This window comes from Mastomys coucha, unplaced genomic scaffold (genome assembly GCF_008632895.1).
Source record: "Mastomys coucha isolate ucsf_1 unplaced genomic scaffold, UCSF_Mcou_1 pScaffold20, whole genome shotgun sequence".
Lineage (NCBI taxonomy): Eukaryota > Metazoa > Chordata > Mammalia > Rodentia > Muridae > Mastomys > Mastomys coucha.
The window spans coordinates 140,231,587-140,254,291 of record NW_022196903.1 but is presented as its reverse complement, the minus strand read 5'-3'; the positions used below and the strand labels follow the sequence as shown (position 1 = coordinate 140,254,291).

Below are 22,705 nucleotides of genomic sequence, written 5' to 3'. Positions count from 1 at the left end.
GCCCCTGTCAGCAAAGGCTTCCCAGCCCCCCCCATGCCCCTGTCAGCAAAGGCTTCCCAGCCCCCCATCACTGAGGTTGGGGCATTTGCTGAACCTGGAGGGGTTGCTGGAGTCACTGGACAGCCAGCATCATCAGACAGTCTAAACATCAAAATCTTGAAAGTGGATCCAGATGGATTGGTGAGAATTATTTTTACTGGAAAAGAGTGAAGTTTCATGTCTGGGCTTTGTGTTTTTGTTTTTTTGGGTTTTTTTCCTGGCATGTGTTGCTATTGGGAGCCTCTTTGCTAGTCCTTGTCACATGGTAGATGTATAATAAATGTCTTTATAAGTGACAAAATAGGAAAGAGAGGTGGGAGGGAAGGGATTGGAAGAGGATTGCCTTGTGTTGTGTGAATAAACATTTCTGTTCTGGCTTCAGTTATTTATGTGTTTTCCTGATTAGTTTATTTTCAGACAGAGTTTCACTATGTAGCCCAGGCTGTCCTGTAGCTGCCTGTAGCTGAGGCTGGCCCTAAGTTGCATCAATTCTTCCACCTCTACCTCTTGGGCACAAGGTTTACAGCCATGTGCCTCTGTTTTCAGAAGGACTGCTTTGACTCCCTAGTGCTTTTCAAGGTGAGCATTCCCGTTGTTATGCACGGCCCATCAGTGCACACAGGCAGAGATTGTTAGTGAGATTTGAGTTTCTCATTGTATAAAGCTGAGCAAAAGCAGCAAGACAGAGTGGCTCAGCAACCAGGATCTCTAGTAAGCCTGCCCGTGTGCTGTGCTGTGACCTTGTCATTTACAAAGTTCATAGTTGAGAATGACAACAACAGCGAAAGCTGGAAAAGCGGCCACGTGTCACGTAAATGTCGGGTTTTATGATAGGTGGCATCCATGACCATCACGGGCTGAGGTTTGGATGGACCCGACTGGTGATGACAACATGATTCTCACTTCCTCCATGGAGCACCCCACAATGTGGTTGGTTATAACAATGGACCCAGTGTAATTCTACTAGAATATAGTTAATACAGGAGAGGCATGGCTCTTCTTCACTCCAAGCATTCCAAGGCGAACATTCTTAATGAGACGTGTGCATGTTAGAAGGCTTTGGAAGCACAGATTAGCATTAAATGAGATGGTGCTGTCTGGAGGCAGTTGCTGCTTCCAGATCTATCCAAGCTGACGAGTAGCTAATCGCTCATCTTTAAGGGGAAACCCCAAGTTAGGCATCTTTACCAGTTGAAGGATCTGTGTTTAATGACGCTGGCATATGGTGTTGTTTCATAAAGTCTTGATTAGATTCCTTCCGATGGGGAACACTTGTATTAGTTCTCCAGTTTAAGGGCTCGGGAATGTGCTTGTCTGCCTTACAGCTGTTCATGTCTATAAACGCAAGCAAGGCAATGCTTCCCAGGGCAGACGAAGCCTTTAGCCCATCTATGATGAATGCTTGTTTTCTTCCGTTCTGTCCATGAAAGCCAGCCATTTCTGGGTTGCTTGATTCCTGATACCTTGGACTCAGCATATAATAATGGGGCGTGGTCAGGAAATCAAAGCCCTGGGCTGTCTTCCGGTTTGTTCACATACTGTCAGCATGACTTCTCTGGCCACGGAGATGTCTTTTTATGGAGATATTTTGTTGTAATTTCAGAAGGTGGTTGCTAGTTTTCTTGGCTCCACAGTCTGCACATCTGGAATGTGTTCCTATGAAGATGTTGGCTGGAAGCAGTGTCTTGTGGCCTGGAATTGCCTCTGACGGAGAGAGGGACCACAGACACAACCTCACTAGTGGGTCTACCCAGCACCTTCTGTGGGCGACCCGAGGACGGAAGTCACTGTGGCTCAGAAGACCCAGCCCACAATTCATACGTCTCATCCCCATGGAATTATTTTCGAAATGGCATTTTGTGCATTTGGTTCTGTTCTCAATTTCTGCTGTGGCAGTTACAGCTCAGAAACGATTTAACAAGCCTGATGCTGGAATTTCTGACAGGTTCTATAATTACTCTATCTGACTTAAAGTGATTTAGGGACAATATCCCACACTCCCATACCATCTCATCTCAGGGAGCATAGTCTACGGGTGACCCTTTGCTGACTGTAGCACGGGCGCTTGCCTCTGGTCTCTGGGACCAGAACTTCCTAAATGACACCAGCTGTCTGCTAGTGCTTGTGGTGTGCCAGTGCGGGAGTCTGCTGCTTTTTAATAGATACGGTTGTCTTAGCTGAAAACTAGCCATGTAACTAAGATAGATTTTTTTTTCACTTTCTTGGAAATTATGGAGTCTGTTTTCCATAGTAGTGTAAGTAGATGGTTTGGGTTGAATTTTACGTGTTTAGTCACAGTGATTAGCGGTGGGAACATTAGGATTTTGGAGGCAGTTGATCTTTTTTCCCCTCTTCTCAGTATCTTAGACAAAATTTTTACTTCTGTATGGAAGCAAAACCAAAAACCAGTTGGACAAACTCCAAACTCTGCATCCCCATGTCTCATGTCATGGCTCTTCTGATTTCCCAATCCTTTCAGCTTTGTTGACTGCAAGCACTTCTTCCTCTTAGGCTGCGTCCACTCTGCTAGCAACTTTCCTCGTTAGGTCTCCCACGGCTCCGTCTCCATCATCTTGGGGTCTTCAAGGCAATCCAGGCTTCACCTTCACAGCTTCATACGATGGTCTCTCTGGGCCTCCAGGCAGGGGCATCCGTGCCACACACTTGGCCCCCCAGGCAGGGGCGTCCGTGCCACACACCTGGCCCCAGTGGCTCTCCCTAGCATGGAGGGAGACTCCCTTACCCCTTTCTTCTATCCTTGGCTCTAAAGCCAGAACCATGTGACCAAAGCCACCAAATTCTGCTGCTTGCTGGGGCAGGAACATGGCTGTTCATTCAATTACATCTTCACCAGCTTTCTATTTTTGATAGTTTCTTTCATTGCCTAAGCTTGGCTGTCCTGAAATTCGCTCTGTAGCTCAGGCTGGCCTCAAAATCAGAGATTTGCCTGCCTTTGCCTTCTGAGTGCTGGGATTAACTGCAGGCACCCTCATACCTGGCCCTAAGCTTTTTAAATTGCTTTTCACAGTTGGAAGCTTAGCTGGGTGGGGTTGTGCCTTGAAGTCACTACTCTATTTATTCCATTTAGGAGCAGGGTTTCTTTGATCTGTTTGTCTCTGTGAACACAGGCCTAGATCCATTCCACTTTCTGGTGCCCCTTTCTCTGTACATTCTGTATTTCTCCTTGCTCAGCCTGCTCCTTTTCATTATAGATTTCCATAAGAGTGAACACTAACAACCTTTCGACAGAGTCAATACTAGGCTTTTTAAAAATTCCCTCTGCCACTGCAACCAATCCCAAACTCTTCAATATAGCCTCAGACAGGCATTTTGGACAAGGGCAAAAATCAGTCACAGTTATTGTCAAAATATCACAAGAACAACCTCTAGGTCACATATTAAGATTCTTCTTTCCTTAAACTTTTTGAGCCAGGCCCCCATGGTTCAAATCACTCTCAGGACTACTGTATTCCATGTTCCAACTATGATGGCTCACTACATCCCACTTAAAGCATTCACCTGCTTTTCTAATCCAAAGTTCCAGAGTCCACATTCCTCCAAACAAAGGCATGGTCAGGCCTATTACAGCAAGACCCCACTCCTGGTACAACTCTGTTTTAGGGTCTTATTACTGTGAAGAGACACCATGATCTAGGCAGCTCTTATAAAGCAAAACATTTAAATGGAGGCTTACAGTTTCAGAGACTCGGTCCATTATCATGGTAGGAAGCACTGTGGCGTGCAGGTAGACATGGTGCTGGAGAAGGAGCTGAGAGTTCTGAGTGATCAAGAGCCTTGATCTGTAGGCAGCAGGGAGACTGTATGTCATACTAGCAAACCTTAATATAGGAGACATCAAAACCTGCCCCCACAGTGACACACTTCCTCCAACAAGGCCACACCTACTTCAAGACCACACCTCCTAATAGAGCCACTCCCTGTGGGCCAAGCACTCAAACTCATGAGTCTATGGGGACCATTCCTATTCAAACCACCACAGGTAATTTTTGAAAAGATTTATTTGTGTGTGTGTGTGTATGTATGTGTGTGTGTGTGTGTGCACATGTGTGTGGCTTGCACTGTGTGTGATTGTGTGTGCATGCATGTCTTGCACAGCCTGCTGGAACTGGCTTCCCTTGCTTGAAGTCCTCTATAGCACATCACTGTAAACTAGTGGATGGTGTGTTGTTGGTTACTTTTCTCATCACTGACAAAATACTGGGCAAAGGGTGCTTAAGGATGGGAGCGTCTATTTCTCTCACTCTGAGGGTGCAGCCTGTCATGGCAGGGCAGCCATGGTATGCAAGTGTGAGGCATCTGGTTACATCATATCTGCAGGCAAGAAGCAAAGCGAGATGGATACATTTTCCCGTTTATTAATTCTGAGACTGCAATCCATAAGATAGGATTGCAGTCCTATAGGATTCCTGGCGGCTCTCATGGGGAGGCGGCCAGGTCTTCCGTTCCCAGTTAAACTTTCTGGAGTTAAGCTCTCAAGGGTACTCCCTGAGGTGTGTTGCTATGGCGATTCTAAATCCCATCAAGTTGACAGCTAGGAAGCATCTGCCTTCTTCACATAGGATGGAGCCTGAAAGGAGTAGGGCTTCCCAGGAGCTCACAGTCTGCAGAGGGAAGGCAGGCCTTGTCCTTAAGCAAATAGGAAGATGTAGAAAACATATCTTCATTTGGTTTAAAAATAGTGTCAGAGGGACCCTGAGGCTTCCATGGAGAAGGCAGGATACAGAAGCCATTGTCAGGTGGTTGAAGCAGAGTCCCCAGGGGACAGCCAAGGTGATCGACATGTTATTACGATGGGTTGGTATGGAAGGGAAAACAGGGTCAAGAGATAAGGAGTGTTTTTTTCAGAGTTTCCTGTGCTGGTGCAAAGAGAGGAAAGGAGTCTAATTGGAAGCTTAGGTGAGCGAGGTTGGGCTGGATGAGGCGTGATGGGCAGCCAGGCCCGAGTGTGCAACAGAGGAAGAGCTTGGGAGGGAAACCCAACATGTGACCCCAGGCAAGTGCTTAGGAACTGGAGATGGAATAAACAAAGACCACAGAGCAAGAGACAATGGCTGGAGCACCACATCACAGCACTGGGGAACGTTTTTGAGATGAGGAGCCCGGCACGTGGAAAGCACGGGGAATGGCGGGGCACCAGGACGTTCCTGGGTTTGAGGTCAGAGGACTGAAGTCTTTGCTTGTCATCTGTGAGCTGTGTATCGGAAGCCAGTCATTAAAACCCGAGTTCCCTCCCTGGAATATGGGGTAGGCACCTCCTCAGGAGCTGGGCTAAGCCCGAGTTCCCTCCCTGGAATATGCAAACAACAGTTATATTCACCTTTTATAGTAATTTCTAGATAGCACAGAAAATAATGGGTCTCATATGACATCTCATATGCATTTATTATTATGTTTTGTTCATACTACCATACAGTACATCCCCTTCCTGCTGTCTCTTTTCACAGGTCCTCTCCCTCCCAACATGGCCTCATCTTCATGTTACACATACGTGCATGCATGTATTTGTATGATAGATGTATATGTTTGATTCTAGACCCCGTAAATGAGAGAAACATGGTATTTTATCTTTCTGTCCTCCTTCACATCCCCACCCCCATCTCTTCCTCCTTCTAGTAGTAAAGTGTGGAAGACAAGATCTTTTAAAATTCTATTTATTTATAAAGAAGTAGGCCGTCCTTTGTCCACTCTCTTAGAGTCTGAATGTGACTCACTCGTATTTCACCAGGTTTAACGGTTGGAGCCCCACATGTGTGCCCAGATCTCACTTCCTTGTGCTGAGTCTCCCTAAGGCCTCATTCAGTTCCTAGGGTGTTTGTTATTGTTTCTAGGCACTACTGGTTTTCTGCTCAAGACTAGGATGCCAGCTTTTCCCACTGAGCAAACCTAACGTTTATCACATTGATTTAGTGTCTCTCTCTCTCTCACTCTGTGTGTCTGTCTGTCTGTTTCTCTCTGTGTGTGTCTCACATGCATGACACAGCATATGTCTAGGAGCTGAATTGCTTCTTCTACCACGTGTGTCCCACAGATCGAATTTAGTGGTCAAGCCTGGCTTCAAGTGCTTTTATTCCTGACACATCTCAATGGCCTCTAAATATATGTATAAATATTTAGTTTACAATATTTACATTGCATGTGCATGTCATAGCACACATCTGGAATTTAGAAGACACCCTGTAAGAGTCAAGTCTTTCTTCCACCAAGCGCATCCCAGGATCGAAGTCAGGTTTTCAGGCTTGGTGGAGAGCTCCCTTACCCACTGAGCCAGCTCCATGGCTCTCCAGTCAGCCCACATTTAATGTGTACATCTTGATGGGTTTGGGGATAAGGGACCATCTCCACAGTGGGTGCCAGGAGACTCATCACCTCTCACACTACTTTACGTATTATAAGAAAAGAATTTATTGTTGTTATTGTGGTACATTTACAATTTTCCTCAGAAAGTACTAATTTGGTATAAAATGTTCATATGTTTTTTACATCAGATAGAGATGCATTTAGCATGTTGACACTTTCTACTTTTATTTTGAAGAATGATGACAGGTCTCCTTTCTTCTAGGGCAGCACATTACGGAGAATCCTCCTGAATCGGTACTTCAAGGGCGATCACAGTGTCAGTGTGAACGGACCTCTGTCAGGAGCCTATGCCAAGACAGCGCAAGTGGCAGGTGAGGTCTCTCATTTTCCCTGTTTTAGGGGTCCTTGGCATGTCTTCATGACAGTGCTATGCATCTGCCTTCCTTAAGTGACACATGGAAAATATTCACTTAAAATGCCAGTGAAAACCTTTGTGTGGTTTGGGGTTCATGAAGCCACAGATCTGAACATTATAGTGGATTTGCCTTGTACTCTAGACAGTTTTAGAGTTTCTCAGTTCAAACATTACAGACAGAAGGCTCGTTCCCTTTCATAGGGTATTTTATAAAGATTTATTTATTTTTATTTCATGCATATGTGTTAGTGCCTGCATGCATGCCTGTACACCACATGTGTTTTGTCTCTGTGGAGGTCAGAAGAGGACATTGTATCCCTGGGAACTGCAGTTATAGATGGTTGTGAGCCACTACGTGGGAGCTGGAAAGCAAACCCAGGTCCTCTGCAGGAGTAGCCAGTACTCTTCACTGCTGAGCCATCTCTGCAGCAATTTCGGGGCTACATTAAGAAAAATATTTAGTGACATTGAATTATATACATGTTGGACATCTCACTAAGATTTCCATTCTTGAAGACTTACATTTGTAACTGAACTTTCCAGTGGCATATCCAGTTGTGTTTGAGCTTGAAAACACTGTTTACTATTAAAAACAAAGTCTGTGGTAAAGGTTGATACTTTTTGTTTGTTGGTTTTTCCTGACCACAGGAGGCTTCTCTGGGCAGGACTCAGATAAGACAGGGATTTCAATGTCTGATATCCAGTGTTTGCTGGACAAAGAAGGAGCGTCCGAACTTGTCATTGATGTCATTGTGAACACCAAAAACGACAGGATCTTTTCTGAAGGCATCTTGCTTGGCATTGCCTTGCTGGAAGGAGGAAACACACAAACCCAGGTACTTTTCTGTCATCCCAGGTGTTGTCATTTCTACTTTTCAAAAGATGATTTTTGTTTTTTGAGAATTTCATACAATGTATTTTGTTAACATTTACCTCCCCTCTTCCTCACTCTACACATTTCCACCCCACCTCCCTATTCTCCCCCAACTTCCTGCCTCCCCTCCCCCAAATCTTAATAAATTCTGGATATCAATCCATGCTGCCCAGATACCTCTGGGTACAGAGCCATCTGCTGGACTGTGGTTAACCTACCAGGAGTAGGTTAGCCCCCTTAAAGAGAACGGATTCTCCCTGCCCCAGACCCCCAAACACATCTATAGACTCTCAGCCAGGGCTGAGGGTTTGCAAGCCCCATCCCGATCCATGCTGGGACATTCACTGGCTTGATCACCTGCTGTAACTACTGTGAGCTCCACTGCTGTGGTGCTGTTGGGTCCAGAAGATGTTGTTTTTTGGTGGTCCTCTCTGACTTCTAACTCTTACAGTCTTTCTTACTGGCTTGTTGAAGAAACCAAAAAAAAGTGTTCTTTTAGCTTCTCCTTGTTAGCAACCCCTCCCCCAGCAACAAGCAGACAGTCTCTCCAGTCACATTTCTGTCGAGAGTTTATTGGATGTGCCACTGAAACGATGGGCTTCCCACTTGCTCTAGACAGAGCGTTCTTGGAAGCTCACTGTGCACTGCAGCAGGAGCTAGCCGGCCATGGCAGTGGGTGTTGTGCTCACATGCACACCAAGGATCTGACCCTGTCCACCCAGCATGCCTGGGTCTGCGAGGCCCCTGCCAGGTTTCTCTTGGATCTTCTGTGCCCAACACTGTGAGCTCTGGAGACTGTACCCAGAGAGCTTTCTAGCTCACTGCTCAGTAACCTAACCTTCCTACATTCTTCTAGGCCAGTGGAGGCAATGCCTAGCTGCAGCTGGCTAGAAATTCCCAAGCCCCTTGGCCCCCCACTCAGGGCAGGCAGAAGCCCAGTCAGATTCAGAACTGGGGCATTTTGCTTTAGCTTGTCATCACATACAGTCAGTAGCAGAAGCTTTGTGGTGTGAGAGACCTGTGTGACAGCAGGAGCTTTAGGAGCAGAGGCCTCAGGGGCAGGAAAAGACAACGGTATGGACTGGCCTTAAACAGGTGTCTCTAGCAACTGCCGCCTGACTGCACTTTTTGGAGTTCCCTGGACCACATAGGTCATCCCAGGGGATCACCTCATCCTCTCATGGATGCTGGGCAAGCCTCAGTTGTGTGGAGGAAGCCAGCCAGCTCCAAGGGAGCCAAACGCCACAGTGCCAGCACACCACTCCCGAGGCCCCTTCCCTAGTCTTATTTGCCCCATGTTCCTGTGGCATTGATCACTGGGAAAGTTTTTGTTCTTCTGGAACCTTCATTACCTGGATCCTGGAACTGCCCCCTCTCTGGCTCCCCTTCCGGCATCCTGCTGTGCCAGGGCTCCTCTCTCCAATGTACTGTTTGTCCCTGAGACTGGCACTGTGTGCCTTCTGGTTGTCTGACCAAAACCTAAACGTTACTCTTGGCTGTGGTTGATCACCCTGACTCCCTGCCTGGATGGCAAACCTGGGTGTTTCTGCTCTCTGACATCTCTCATCCCTAACCCTTCAACCCCTGCTTCTCAAGCCTTCCTCACAGGTCCCTTGTGTCTTTCACTGTCCCGTGAGCACATTTCCCAGCTTCCGTTTGCCTTTTCTCTAACGTTCTGTCTGTTGCCTCCCATGACATTTTTAATAACACTGTTATACCCCTGTTTCAAATCTCTGCCTCCAGGAAAGCCAGACCCCTGCTGGAGTCCATGACCTTCTTCTCAATGCAGTTCTTCTTTAGCTATCTCTCTCATCCAGTCGGTCCTCTCCTTTGCTCTTCTCCCTCTTTGTAGTTCCCTGAGCATCTCATGCTGGTTCCCCTGCCTCTCAGTGGCTCCTCTCAGAACCGTTTTCAACCCCTTGCTCATTGAGTGGACCTGACTGCTAGCTGCTCCATGGTCTTGCTGTGGCCTGCAGAGGCTCTGGGGTGTCTCTGTCGTGTCACCGTGACCCTCCAGGTGTGTCCCAGATTCCATCTAGTCAACTAAAAATCCTTGAAGGCTTAGAACACATCTTGTTCTCTGTGCTGTTGGTGTTTGGAAGTCTCTAGTGCACAATAACTGCTCAGTGGTGGATATGCTTATGAGAGTTTGGTTGTCCTTGCTGAAGCCTTCTCATCTAGCTGAGCATGTGGCACCTGCTCCCTGGTGAGCCTCCCAGCAATGCTTTCTGGATTGGTGCCTTCTCTCTGTCCCTTTGCTTTATTGTCTGCCTTACACTGTGTCTCTCCAGTTAATTTTCAACATTTTTTAATGTATGTATGAGGCGATACCCTACACACACACACACACACACACACACACACACACACACACACATTCTGGACTGGCTATACAAGCCTGTAATCCCAGCTACTCAGGAGGCTAGTGCAGAAGACCACACATTCAAGGGATGCCTGAGCTACAGAGCAAACTCAAGGCCAGTCTGGTGAACTTAATGAAAGCTGGTCTCCATCACAGCTCAGCAGTAAGTGTGTGTGTAGGATTTCTGAGTCCATAGGTTCAATCTCTTATGCACCATCAGAACAAACAAAACCAACCAACCAAAACCAAACTCACACATATCCATTGAGGACACAGTACAAATCTGCACATCACACTCCTCTCGTGGACTAACAAGACTTCATTTCCTAGCTTCCACTGTTTTGGTTTCTGATTTAGGTACATGATGCTGTCCCCAGATGTCAGCAGTGTGCTGTGGCTTTAGGAAGTCTAGATCAGACCAGCCGAATCTGCATTTTCCCCTCTAGTGACTCAGACTTGTCCCTCCTTCCCCATGTCGTGGCTGCCATGACCAAAGCAACCTACAGAAGGAAGAGCTCATGGTTCCTGAGGGAGAGTCCATAATAGTTGGGGCAAGAAGGCAGGGCAGCAGGCTAGAACAAGAAGCTGAGGTCACATCTCCATCCTCACACAGGAAGAGGGCAAACTGGAAACGGGGTGAGGGGGGCTATAGACACTCAAAATCCCCTGACCTCATGACATACTTTCTCTAGGAAGGCTTCAGATTCTAAAGTTCCATAACCTTACAAGCAGCAGTGCTTAGCTGGGGACCGAGTGTACAAATGTCTGTGCTTACAGGAGACATTTCTCAGTCATGAGCTTACAGGGGACATTTCTCAGCCACGCCACTCACTCACTCCTCCAGACTCCTGCCAATCCCATAGGGATTTTACACATTTGAAAAGATTCATTTTTGTTTATGTGTATGTTGAATGCCTGCATGTATGTAAGTGTACCATATGTGTGCAATGCCGCTGGAGGTCAGAAGAAGAACTTAGATCCCTGGAGTTACAGAGGGCTGTGAGCCTCAATGTGACTGCTAAGACCCAAACTTGTGTCCTCTGTAAGAGCATCACGTGTTCCTAACTACTGAGCCATCTCTCCAGCCCTGAGTTTCATAGTCTTTAGGGAGCAGTATTTCACGTTCCAGTGGATGAGCTGTGTAGCCACTGTAATTCTGAACCAGAGTGAATCTTTTTCTTACTACTAATCTTTTTACTTGTCTTTCTACTAATCTTTTTCTTGTGCCCAATATACTTGACTAGATGAGGCAGAGGAAGTCATAATTTCAGTCACTAATAATGAGAAAAATAAAAGCTAGGCATTGTGGTTCCACTTATCATCCCAGGATTCTGGAGACTGAGCCAGGACAACCACTTTGAGACTAACGTAGGGCAGTGGAGTAAGACCCTGTCTCAAAAAGAAAAAGAAATAAAATAAAACATAAAGGCTCATGAGTACTAGGAACTATTCTTACATACATTAGTTTGGCTAATCTTCAAAGAGCCTGTGATATAATGTATATAATCCTAGATTATCAAAGGAGAAACAGGCAGATCTAAGCTCCCATGGTTACTTAGAGACAGACTGGGATTTATCCTTTGCTCTGTGGCTCCAGATTCTGCACCCCTAACCACAATGGATCTGTGTAGCCCTAGGAGGGACAGTGGCTGACCAGCCTATGTGTGTGAGGCTTTCTCAGTGGGATGGCTACCAATTCAACATAATCTAGGACCACCTGGGAAAAGTCTCAGTGAGGAGTGGTCTGGATAAGATTAGCCGGTGTATGACTGTGGGAGATTGTCTTGATTGGGCTGACTGAAGTGGGAGCATCTGCCCACAGTGAGTGGCACCATTCCCTAGGCAAGGGATCTGAAGCATACAAGAGTAGAGAAGGCAAGCTGAGAGCAAGCCTATTTGATCCATTACTGATTATGAATATTCTAAGCCCAAGTCCCTCAAACTCCCACTTCTGCGGCTTTCTTGCTATAGTTATCTCTAACCTAGAACCATGAACAAATGAGCTCTGTCGCTTCCAAGCTTCTCATGGCAGGGTGATTTATCACAGCCACTGCAAAGGAAGCTAACATACTAGTCTTTATTTCATACCTTTACCACTCCCATTTTCTCCCCTCCCCCCGGGAGGGGGCAGATTCTTCCTCTACAACATACTTCCGCTATATTCTTTGCTTTTGACTCCTGCAGAAAGCCTCAGAGTTTCCTCTGACACTACGTGTCATCCATAGTGCTGTGACATCTCATTAGACCATGAAACATACACACGTGTTCATTCCTTCCCCAACACTGTTTTGCCCTGTAGAGCTTGGTTTGTAGAAAGTATCATCTATATAAATAGTCCACACCAGTGCTGCAGCACCTGGCTTATGTAAGTTGTGCAAATCCCTCTGCCTCACAGCATCTCCTTTTTTATCAACACAGTGTGGATGGAGTGAGCACACTCTGCCCATCACACTGTTGGACCGAGAGTATGCACGATAGGATAGGCATGAATGCCCCCCCCACTACAAACTTTGTTTTAATAGAGCTGCAACATTCCCCTGACTTCCTCACTAACGAACATGTTATCACCTAGCTTCACCTCCCAGCCACGCTATATTAAAAAGATTAGAGCTCAAACATCAGCTTAATTTGTGAGACCACAGAGGTCTGTGGATGCTGCCTGTATCCTGCAAGCCATCGGCACCAGCTTGACTGTTCCAGTGCGGTTGCCATGGTTACCGTGGGACATTTCTCATCCTGCTCCTATACAAGGTTGCTAGCCCCTTGCTTAGGAGTGCCCCCTAACAGATATGAAGCTGAGACTGAAGGCTGTGTAAAACTCATTTTGTGTGTGTATGCTGCACATGTAAGAATGGTGAGCGGTGCATGAGCCTAGCCTGAGTTAGTGGGCCCGGCTCCAGTCCTTTCTGTAGGAAAGCATGTCAGTAACCGTCAGATTGCCTAAACCTGCCTGCATGTGGCTGGTTCCACCTAAGTAGGAAATCATGTGGGCCTTGGAGTGCTTCTTCATACTGACTCTCAATAAGCTTACAGAAACCACGCCCTCTCTCCTTTACCAAAGGGCTGTCACCTTTCTTGATCTTTACTGTCTTTCTCCTACAGGTACTATTTTTATATCAATATCTTACTATTGATATCTTAAAATTTCCCTACCCACTTAAATTACATCTCTTCTGGAGTATATCCCTCCCCCATCTCCTATCAGCTCTTCTGGATTCTTCCATAATGTTATTAAATAGACAGTAACTATAGCTCAGTGTTTCCCTATCTCATAGAGGTACATCTTACCACACATTTGATCTTAAACGCTATCTGCATCGTTATTGATGATAAACTAGAGTCTGTTTGCAGCTGGTTTCCTCCTAAGCTGAATGCAAAGGATCATAATTTAGGAAGTAGGCAAACAACTTACTGCCCACTTACCAGAGGGTTTGCATGAGTGAAGTTGTCATGGTAACACAACCTAAATTAAATTTACTATCAGTTAGATGTGAGAAAAAATATCTTTTTCATCTAACAGGGAGCTATTACTTATACAGGATACTCATAAGTGAGTAGCATGTCTCACATTGGGTTACAAACTCATGTGGGTAGCAATACGTCCACTTTCTCTTTTTGTTTTGTCTCTAGCAACAATATAGTACCCAACACATAATAGGCTTTCAATAAGTGTGTATTGGACCAATGCATGGCTTTATAATACTATCAGACTAAAAGAATTACTTAATGTGACAACTTACTCTACTCTTACAATTAAAAATTACATGTAGGGAGGATATATCAAATAGAATATAAAATATGTTAGTTTTAGTGGAAGGTACTAAGTAAACTCTAGCCGTTATTATTAATATAGTGGAAAGTATTACTAAATGGAATGAGAGACAGAAAGCATGTATATTTGGGGGGGGAAGCGCAGCGCACTGTGTGCTTTTATCTATAAGGCCTCCGTTGATTTCAGAATAAAGCTATTTTCTTGCCTCAGGGACTGATCCTTTCAACTCTGCTTTCTCTGCAGTATTCTTTCTACCAGCAGTTGCACGAACAAAAAAAGTCAGAGAAATTTTTCAAAGTCCTTTACGATCGGATGAAGGCCGCTCAGAAAGAGATCAGATCCACGGTGACTGTCAACACCATAGACTTAGGGAGCAAGAAGAGAGAAGAAGACAGTGACCTCATGGCCCTGGGCCCTCGGATGAGAGGTGAGGACCTTCCTGGGCACCTGGGAGAACGTCGTGACAGAAGGAAGTCATGACGTATTTGAATCTCATGTAGCTTTGTCATCGTCTTGCTTCTTGGGGTTTAATTATCCTTTGTGTCTCCAGGGTGGACTTCCATTTATAAAGGATTTCTGTCATGGGCTTGACCCTAAAATAGCCCCTGCAGTACCAAATAAATCGGAGTTTAATTGCTGTGGAAGTATTGGCAATGTGAAAGAACTTTGAATTCATTCTTCTGTGCAGTAAAGAAAACTGTCTAAAACTTTTCTAAGCACAGAAATTAAACTCCAAGGACAGAATTTATAGTGTTTATATTTGAAATGACCAAATTATTGTCAGTTAAATACTGTAGAGATGTTATCATTTTATAGTTTTTATCATTTTCCCATGAGATCTGTAAGAATTCTTGAGTGTGCACACATATTTCTTGATATATTCTGTTCTCTCTGTGTGTGCCACATGTGTGTGAGTTCTGCAGGGGCCAGAAGATGGTGTCAGATCCCCTGAAGCTTGAGTTATAGGAACTTATGAGCAGCCTAACATGGTTGCTGGGAACTGAACTCAGTCCTCTGGAAGAGCAGCAGCAAGGTCTCTCAACCACTAAGCTCTCTGTACTCGTTTTTTGTTAATATATTGCTAGATATAACTGGGAAGAGGGAATGATAATTGGGAAGATGTCCCCGTAAGATTGGCCTGCAGACAGTCTGTGGGGGCATTCTCCTCATCAGTAACCAATGTGGGAGGGCCAAGCCTATTGTGGATGGTGCATCTGCTGGGCATTGGGAAGGTGGTCTTGGGTTATAGAAGAAGGTGGGCTGAACAAGCTGGTAAGCAGTGTTCCTCCATGACCTCTTCTTCAGCTCCTGCCTCCATGTTCCTGCCTTGAGTTCCTGTCCTGACTTTCCTTACAGACAGACCTGAGAGTTGTCTCCCCTTGTTTCCCCAAGTTACCTTTGGTCATGGTGTTTTATCACAGCAACAGAAAAACAACTAACACACAACCTCTCCAGCCCTTTGGTACATAGCTTGTAAAGTCACCTGTACATATGCTTATGTGTCTTTGTGATAATACTTTTATATGTCAGAAAATTCTGAAATTGGCTAAGTATTGAGATCTTTCCTTCTGGTCACCGTGTTAACCTTTTAATTGTTACTTGACTTCCTTTCAGGAAACTATTGAACCTCTAGTTAGGTAATTTCAAAATTCAAATTTGAATCCCTATGGTTGTTGGGTTTTTATTTTCCTTTGGTCAGAAAACAAAGAATGAAAGAGAAGAAAAGAAAATTAGTTCAGAAATACAACCACTGTTTGCCTTTCAGTGAGAGACTCATCGCTACATTTGAGGGAGGGAATGAAAGGGCAGTTAACAGAGGCGTCTTCAGCCACATCCAAAGCATACTGTGTGTACAGAAGAGAAATGGACCCGGAAATAGACGCAATGTGCCCAGGACAGGAAGCAGGGAGTGCGGAGGAAAAGTCCGCGGAGGAAGTTACTATGAGCCCGGCCATCACCATCATGCGGCCCATCCTCAGGTTCCTGCAGTTACTGTGTGAGAATCACAACAGGGAGCTTCAGGTACTTCCTCTGCCTCGTAGTGTGTGAGTGTGTGAGTGTGTGAGTGTGTGTGTGTGTGTGTGTGTGAGAGAGAGTGTGTGTGTGTGAGAGTGTGTGTGTATATGTGTGTGTGTCTGTGTGTGTGAGTGAGAGAGTGTGTGTGTGTGAGAGTGTGTGTGTGTATATGTGTGTGTATGTGTGTGTGTCTGTGTGTGTGTGTGTCTGTGTATGTGTGTGTGTATGCTGAGGCCTGTGGCTCTGAGTAGCCCAATTCAAGGGAAGCTAACACATAGTTTTGAAGGGAATTCTAGAGAAATCATCAACAAAGACACCAAGGCCTGGTTGAGATGGAAGGAATAAAGACAAGAGGAAATTGCTTACCCATTAAAACCCAAAACACCAAAATCTACACACTGTCTCTCTGTAGTTACATCTTCCCTGCCCCATGAGCACCTTCCACTCCTCTGTGGTGTTTGTTCCGAGAGACTATCTTTGTGTCCTCTGCCTTTCACAGTTTTAGACCTGGGTATTTATGTCTTTCCCAATCCATAGTTGGTGAGTACAATATTGAGTATACTTTACGTTTCATTAGAATCAAAATAATATGAGGAACTTTAAAAAAATTTTTTATATATTTTTAAATGATTCACTTTACATTCCGCTTACTTCTCCCTTCCTGGTCACCCCCTCCCGCAATCTTTTCCCCCTCCCCCCTGCGCTTCTCCTCTGGGTGGGTGGAGACCCCCAGTATCCCCTCACCCTGACACTTCAACTCTCTGCAGGGCTAAGTGCCTCCTCTCAAGGAATTGCTTTATAATAGTGAAAGTTGCTCAGCAAATTAATATAGTCCACATCATAATATTTCTGCCACTACCATGTCCTCTGTCAGACAGTGGACTCTGACTGCTTCTCTGCCAGACAGTGACTCTGACTACCTCTCTGGCATTTTTGTATGCCCTGCCTATGACAGACACCATAGCAAAGGCACATGGAAAGAGCAATTGTGATTGGCCCGGCTGGGGGAGAGTGGAATGCTCACCTGAAGTTTGCATTTGGCAGAGTGCTTCCCAGACAGACACTCATCCTTGCCAGCCAGCTTTGCCATGCTACTAGCTAGCATCGCTGGGAACTAGCTTTATTAATGAATTACAGTGAACTGGCTAAGGTTTCCACAGTGGGTCCTGTCTAAGATTAGAATGCTGTCCACGTCAATGAGATGTTCCTGAATGAATGGTGGGGAACAAGCCAGCCGCAGCTTAGATCTAGCTTCTGTAGGGTGTGCCCACCGGCTAGTTCTCATCCATACACCCTGACAGTGTGGGGCATGGATGAGCAGAATGGATGGAGAAATACCTGATTTTATGTTAACCAGAAAATAGTGGCTCAAGCACTTTCTTATAGAACCTTTTCTTTCACAGTATCGATAAGAACAAATAGCAAAAATTCAAAATAAATAAATAGATATCTGCAAATACATTAAAACAAGAACTCTCCCTCTATTTCTTTTCATGTTCTTTCCCTATCCCTAGCCTTAGTCCCCAAAGGAAATGCACCAATAACAGATTCTGTGTACACATAAACATTAAGCCTTATTTCTGCATGTAAGCCTTATTTCTGTTCAAGAGAATATATGTTCTATAGTATCTGCTTTTTCATGTAGTCACTTTTTACATTACTACAGTACTTATCGCTTGGCAATGCTTATGCGTACACACACACACACACACACACACACACACACACACACACACACACGGAAGCATTTCCTAAGAGCCAAACCCATCACACTGCCAGCAGGGGTAAGGCTCCAGCTTTACATGTCCACTCTCTGTGCCAGTAGGCAGTGAGCAGTGAACCTCTGTAGTGTGCGTGTACAGAGATGGAGGACTGCTTGCTGACGTGTGTGTGTGTGTGTGTGTGTGTGTGTGTGTGTGTGTACAGAGATGGAGGACTGCTTGCTGACGTGCGTGTGTATACAGAGATGGAGGACTGCTTGCTGACGTGCGTGCGTGTACAGAGATGGAGGACTGCTTGCTGACATGCTTGAGAAGGCTTTCATGTCGCTCCTCCCATGACCCTACCCCGACTGCACCACGCCTAACCCCCCTCCCCCGACTGCACTGCGACAGGCAGGGTTGTCAGGGACTCCATGAACATTCTGTCTTCCTTTTCCTTCTCTTTCTCGCACTTGTCTCTGCCCTCTGTGGAGGACAGCAGGGCAGTGTTTAGTGTGACTTCTTGCTGAGTACTTTTGCTAGGACCCAAGGGGAGGCTACTTTAAGAGAACCTCAGTGCATCAAAACTTAAAAGTTATTTAATTTTAAATTATTTTAAAGTTATCTTAAAAAATAATGAGTCTCATTATGACATTTTCACACATGTTATTATGCTTGGTCATAGTCATACCCCATTATGCTCCTCATTACTCCTCTTTTCTGCTGGTCCCTTTCCTGCCCCCAAGTTGCCCCACTTTCTTATAAAGACCAGTTGAATTCTATACTGGCAGGAAATCTTATTCTCTCTCTCTCTCTCTCTCTCTCTCCCCCCACACACACACACACATACACACATGCATACACAGTCAGACACACACAGAGACAGAGAGACAGACAGATGCATTCATACACACACAGATAGACACACACACACAGAGACAGAGAGACAGACGGACACAGAGAGACAGATGCGGGCATACACACACACACACACACACACTCATTCACATACAGACAGATACACACAGAGACAGAGAGACAGACAGATGAATGCACATACACACAAATAGACTCATACACACACTCACATACAGACAGACACACACAGAGACAGAGAGACAGACAGATGCATGCACACACATACTCACATACAGACAAAGACACACAGAGACGGACAGACAGACAGATGCATGTGCATACACCGAGTGACAGACACAGAGAGACAGACAGATGCAGGCACACACACACACACACACACACACACACACACACACACACACACACACAGAAACTGAACATGACCAGTTCTCCCTTTCCCTTGTATTTTGCATTCATCCTTCAACCATATTTTATTTCACCTTGCAGAACTTCTTGAGGAACCAGAACAACAAAACAAACTACAACCTTGTCTGTGAAACACTTCAGTTTCTAGACTGCATCTGTGGAAGTACCACAGGGGGCCTAGGCCTGCTGGGGCTCTACATCAACGAGAAGAACGTAGCTCTGGTCAACCAGACTCTGGAGAGCCTGACGGAGTACTGCCAGGGCCCGTGCCATGAGAACCAGGTAAATGAAGAGTAGAGCTTCGTGTGACAGGAGCCGTGACTCAGGAGCAGCATGCCAGGCTAGGCCCGGAGCCCACCTCACAGGCTGGTGAAGCCTTGCCGGAGCCCACCTCACAGGCTGGTGAAGCCTTGCTGCTTGCACTGGCCAGTTACCTTTCTCATAGAACATACAAATGCTGAAGTGTAGACTAGCACATAGTAGTAGGCTACGTTTTAAATTGCATTGTAAAAGAAAATTCCCATGAGATATTTAAGATAAAAAGAGTTGTTGAAAGAAGGGTAAGATTGTATCTCTTCCCAGTGTTGAGTTTTTCTCTATATGGAATCTCTCCAGACGTGTGGAGTTAACTCTCTGTGGCTTTGGCTCCAATGCCGTGTGTTCATGTGGGGTATAACATCCATGTCACACATGCTTGGTTAGTTTATGAAGTGGGTCTCATGGCTGTCGGCTTGCTGATAAATAGCTTCAGACTCAGAGCTCAGCTCAGAGGCGGCAGCACTCTGAGACACTGTAAAGACAGTTAGAGGAGAGCTACAGACTTTCTGAGCCCAAACAGCGGGCCATTTTGAGTTTGGTGTGCATGCACATGTGAGAGACCCAACATTCATCCTGGTTCCCAGAACGCTTTGCTTTGCTCTAAGGACACACTATGGTAGAAGAAGATGGGACAGAAGATGTCGGGGAGACAAGGGAGTGATGTCATCTGACTTTCTTATAAGTGTTTAGTATTCACAAAACACCCCGGAGCAGGCAAGGTTCAGGGGCAGAGAGTCTCCATGTCAAACATTTCTGGATAATTCCCTATGCTCCAAAAATACACGGAGGGTCTTTAAGAAAATTCTAGAAGTGATTTGAAATACATTCACTTTGGGTTTTGCAGATGTTTTCATGAGCAGAAAAACCTCAGGACAATGTCAGTGCAGGGCAGGAATACCTCTTCTCTGCACAATGTCCTTGTATAAAGAAGAGATAGAGGCCCAGGCCAAGCTGTCCTATTGGCTAGGGCTGCCTTTTCTTGGGTGACTCATCAGGGTTTTAGTTTCTCAAGATGCTTGGGTGGCTTGGTAGCCTGGGCCCATGAATGTGGCCTATAAGCTGCTTCCAACAAACAAAGCTCAAAATCCTGCCACACTGGACCTTCACCCTCAGAGCAGGCACGTTGCTTAATCACATCCCTCTACAAATACTCAAGTTCAAGAATCCTATGAGCTTTCCCACCACCTAGCACACACAGAAGCCTCTGCTCTGTGTGTTTTGTGAAATTCATATACAACCTTCCCTCTCCTTGTGTTCTTAGGTTGATTATACCATAAAACTCAGATTAAAGATCTCCTTTTGTATTGGTGGGTCTGCTGAGAGTTTTAATTTACCCACTCATCTTTGAAATTCTGCAGTTCTTCATGTCAAAGACAGGTGTTTTTCATGGTGTATTAGTATTCTGCACCCAGAGACATTTACCAATACCAGTCAATTAACAGACCCTATCCAAAAAACAAATTTAAATCTCCAACATTGTCTGTACACAGTATGAAAGTTTCAAGTCTAATTACTACTTATAGTGTTGTGTCAAAAATAGCATGTCATTTTACAAGTATCTCCTTTTCTAGACCTGTATTGCCACTCACGAATCGAATGGGATTGATATCATCATCGCCTTGATTCTGAATGACATTAACCCTCTGGGCAAGTACAGAATGGACTTGGTACTGCAGCTGAAGGTAGTGTGACCGGCACTTGCCATGTACACCTTCTGGTCATGGAGAATTCTAAGTCGTCAAGTGATTGTACAAAACTAGAGGCCACCATTGTCTCAGGTGGCTAACAGGAAAGGGAAGTGTGCCAGGGAAAGCATGGTCCCCCTGCAGGCCACAGTCACGTGTGAGGTTCTGTGCTAGAGATGTTGAAGGAGCCCCTAACCTTGCCAACTGTTTTAATTTCCTATTTTTTCATTACAGACAGAAGTGAAAGGTTCTGGATATACTTTATGATAAAAGTCTTGGAGGGATCAGGGATACAAGGCACATACCTAAGCACAATAAGGACAATATATAGCCAACATCAAATTAAATTAAATTAAATGGAGAAACTTAAAGTAATTCTATTATTCAGGAACAAAAGAAGCTGTGCACTCTCTCCATATCTATTCATTATAGTACTAGAAGTTTTAGCAATAAGACAATTAAAGGAGATCAAGGGGATACAAATTGGAAAGAAAGAATTCAAAGTATTGCTATTCGCAGATGATGTGATAGTTTCCAGAAACTCTACCAGGGAACTCGTACAGCTGATAAATACCTTCAGCAAAATGGCTGGATACAAAATTAACTCAAGAAGGATCATTTAATTTTTATTTATTTCAGTAACATGATGTATTCAAACATATGGCAGTTGGATACATCAGGCTGCATCTAAAGCAAGAAATGTATCTTGCTTCTCTTGAAATACTTTAAATATGGTTTTATACTTAAAGACTAAAATGAGTATATCTTTTAAATCTAAAGATTTTGTATATGTTATTGCCTGAAAAGAGAGCATCTAAGAGCATCTGTGAGGCAGAGTTATATCTGCTGGCAAGTATGGGAGCATTCCTGAGATACGGCACTTTAATTGCATTATTTGTAACATTGATTCCTGGATTAGGTGGCTTAATTATCCACAATTTTGGAAACATACCTTCCATATAATATAGCACTATAAATATAGCACTATGTGACATAATATACTGTAAATGTAATACTATACAAGCTACAGTTTTAAATATACTTGATACAAGCTTCGAAGATGTCTGTATTGTTCTTCACTTTGTTACCTTCATTTTTTATAGCTAGTCTGTGAATGCGAAGAGCCAGGTTTGTTAAGAGGTGGGATGTTTGTATTTTGTTTAAAAGGAATCCGCTTCCACAGAAGGAAAACCCCCTGCTAACAGGAGTGCCTGTGTGGGGATTTTCAGTGTAGCCAGGCTCATGTACTTCCAAATTGGTTCAGATTTCAGGGGGTCATTTGTAAGATCTCTTTCTATTCTCAGAAAATATGAGAAAGAAAATTGGTTAAAAGCAACACTCTGCCGATAGCATTCAGAAACTGGATGCATTTTAAAGCCCTTTTCTATTGGCTCTGCAGGTTGTGGCTCATTAGAGGACACAGCCTGGCTTTCTGAGGTTACCTCTGAATTCTGTGAGGGTCTGCTCACAGAGCTCTAAGGATTTACCATCTCTTCTAATCCCTATGATTTAGGTTTTAAGGCATAGTGTTTGGACCCTAGATTGTAAAAGTAGACTGTAAAATTTGAAATATCTGTAAAATATGAGAATAGTACAGACAAACAGAGGAATCTGACTCCCTTTCCTCCGTCGTGGCTGTGGCACTGGCGTGACTGTCACCTTCGCTATCTTCAGAATCATTAGACATCCTTTTAAAGGCAGTATCAGGCAGCCCTGGGAGCCTTGGACAGAATGTGGAACCAAACATAAGCAGAGATAATTTATACAACCTTATCAACTTAGTGCTTTGTCCACCAAACAGGGACTCAGCTTAACTTATGTCATTCTAAAAACATGGACTCTGAGTCTCTCAGAAGCGACTCTAAATGGCTTCTCGCCCCATTTCTCAGTCTTACCAGGAGTCTATAGAGAGTAAGGTTTAC

General features: G+C 44.8%; 1 protein-coding gene and 1 long non-coding RNA gene across 2 annotated transcripts in view; one reads left to right on the top strand and one right to left on the bottom strand.

The window, feature by feature from the left end:
- Positions 1 to 22,705, top strand: part of Itpr2 (inositol 1,4,5-trisphosphate receptor type 2) — a 421,140-nt gene that overhangs the window by 272,698 nt on the left and 125,737 nt on the right. Inside the window, exons 38-43 of the mRNA XM_031383897.1 lie at positions 6,620 to 6,728; positions 7,421 to 7,608; positions 14,024 to 14,207; positions 15,546 to 15,802; positions 18,862 to 19,062; positions 20,670 to 20,780. Of these exons, the coding sequence (XP_031239757.1) occupies positions 6,620 to 6,728; positions 7,421 to 7,608; positions 14,024 to 14,207; positions 15,546 to 15,802; positions 18,862 to 19,062; positions 20,670 to 20,780 (1,050 nt within the window). The remainder of the gene's footprint in view (positions 1 to 6,619; positions 6,729 to 7,420; positions 7,609 to 14,023; positions 14,208 to 15,545; positions 15,803 to 18,861; positions 19,063 to 20,669; positions 20,781 to 22,705) is intronic.
- LOC116099799 overlaps positions 1 to 22,705 on the bottom strand; it is a 31,652-nt gene that overhangs the window by 1,171 nt on the left and 7,776 nt on the right. The gene's annotated exons all lie outside the window — the stretch shown is intronic.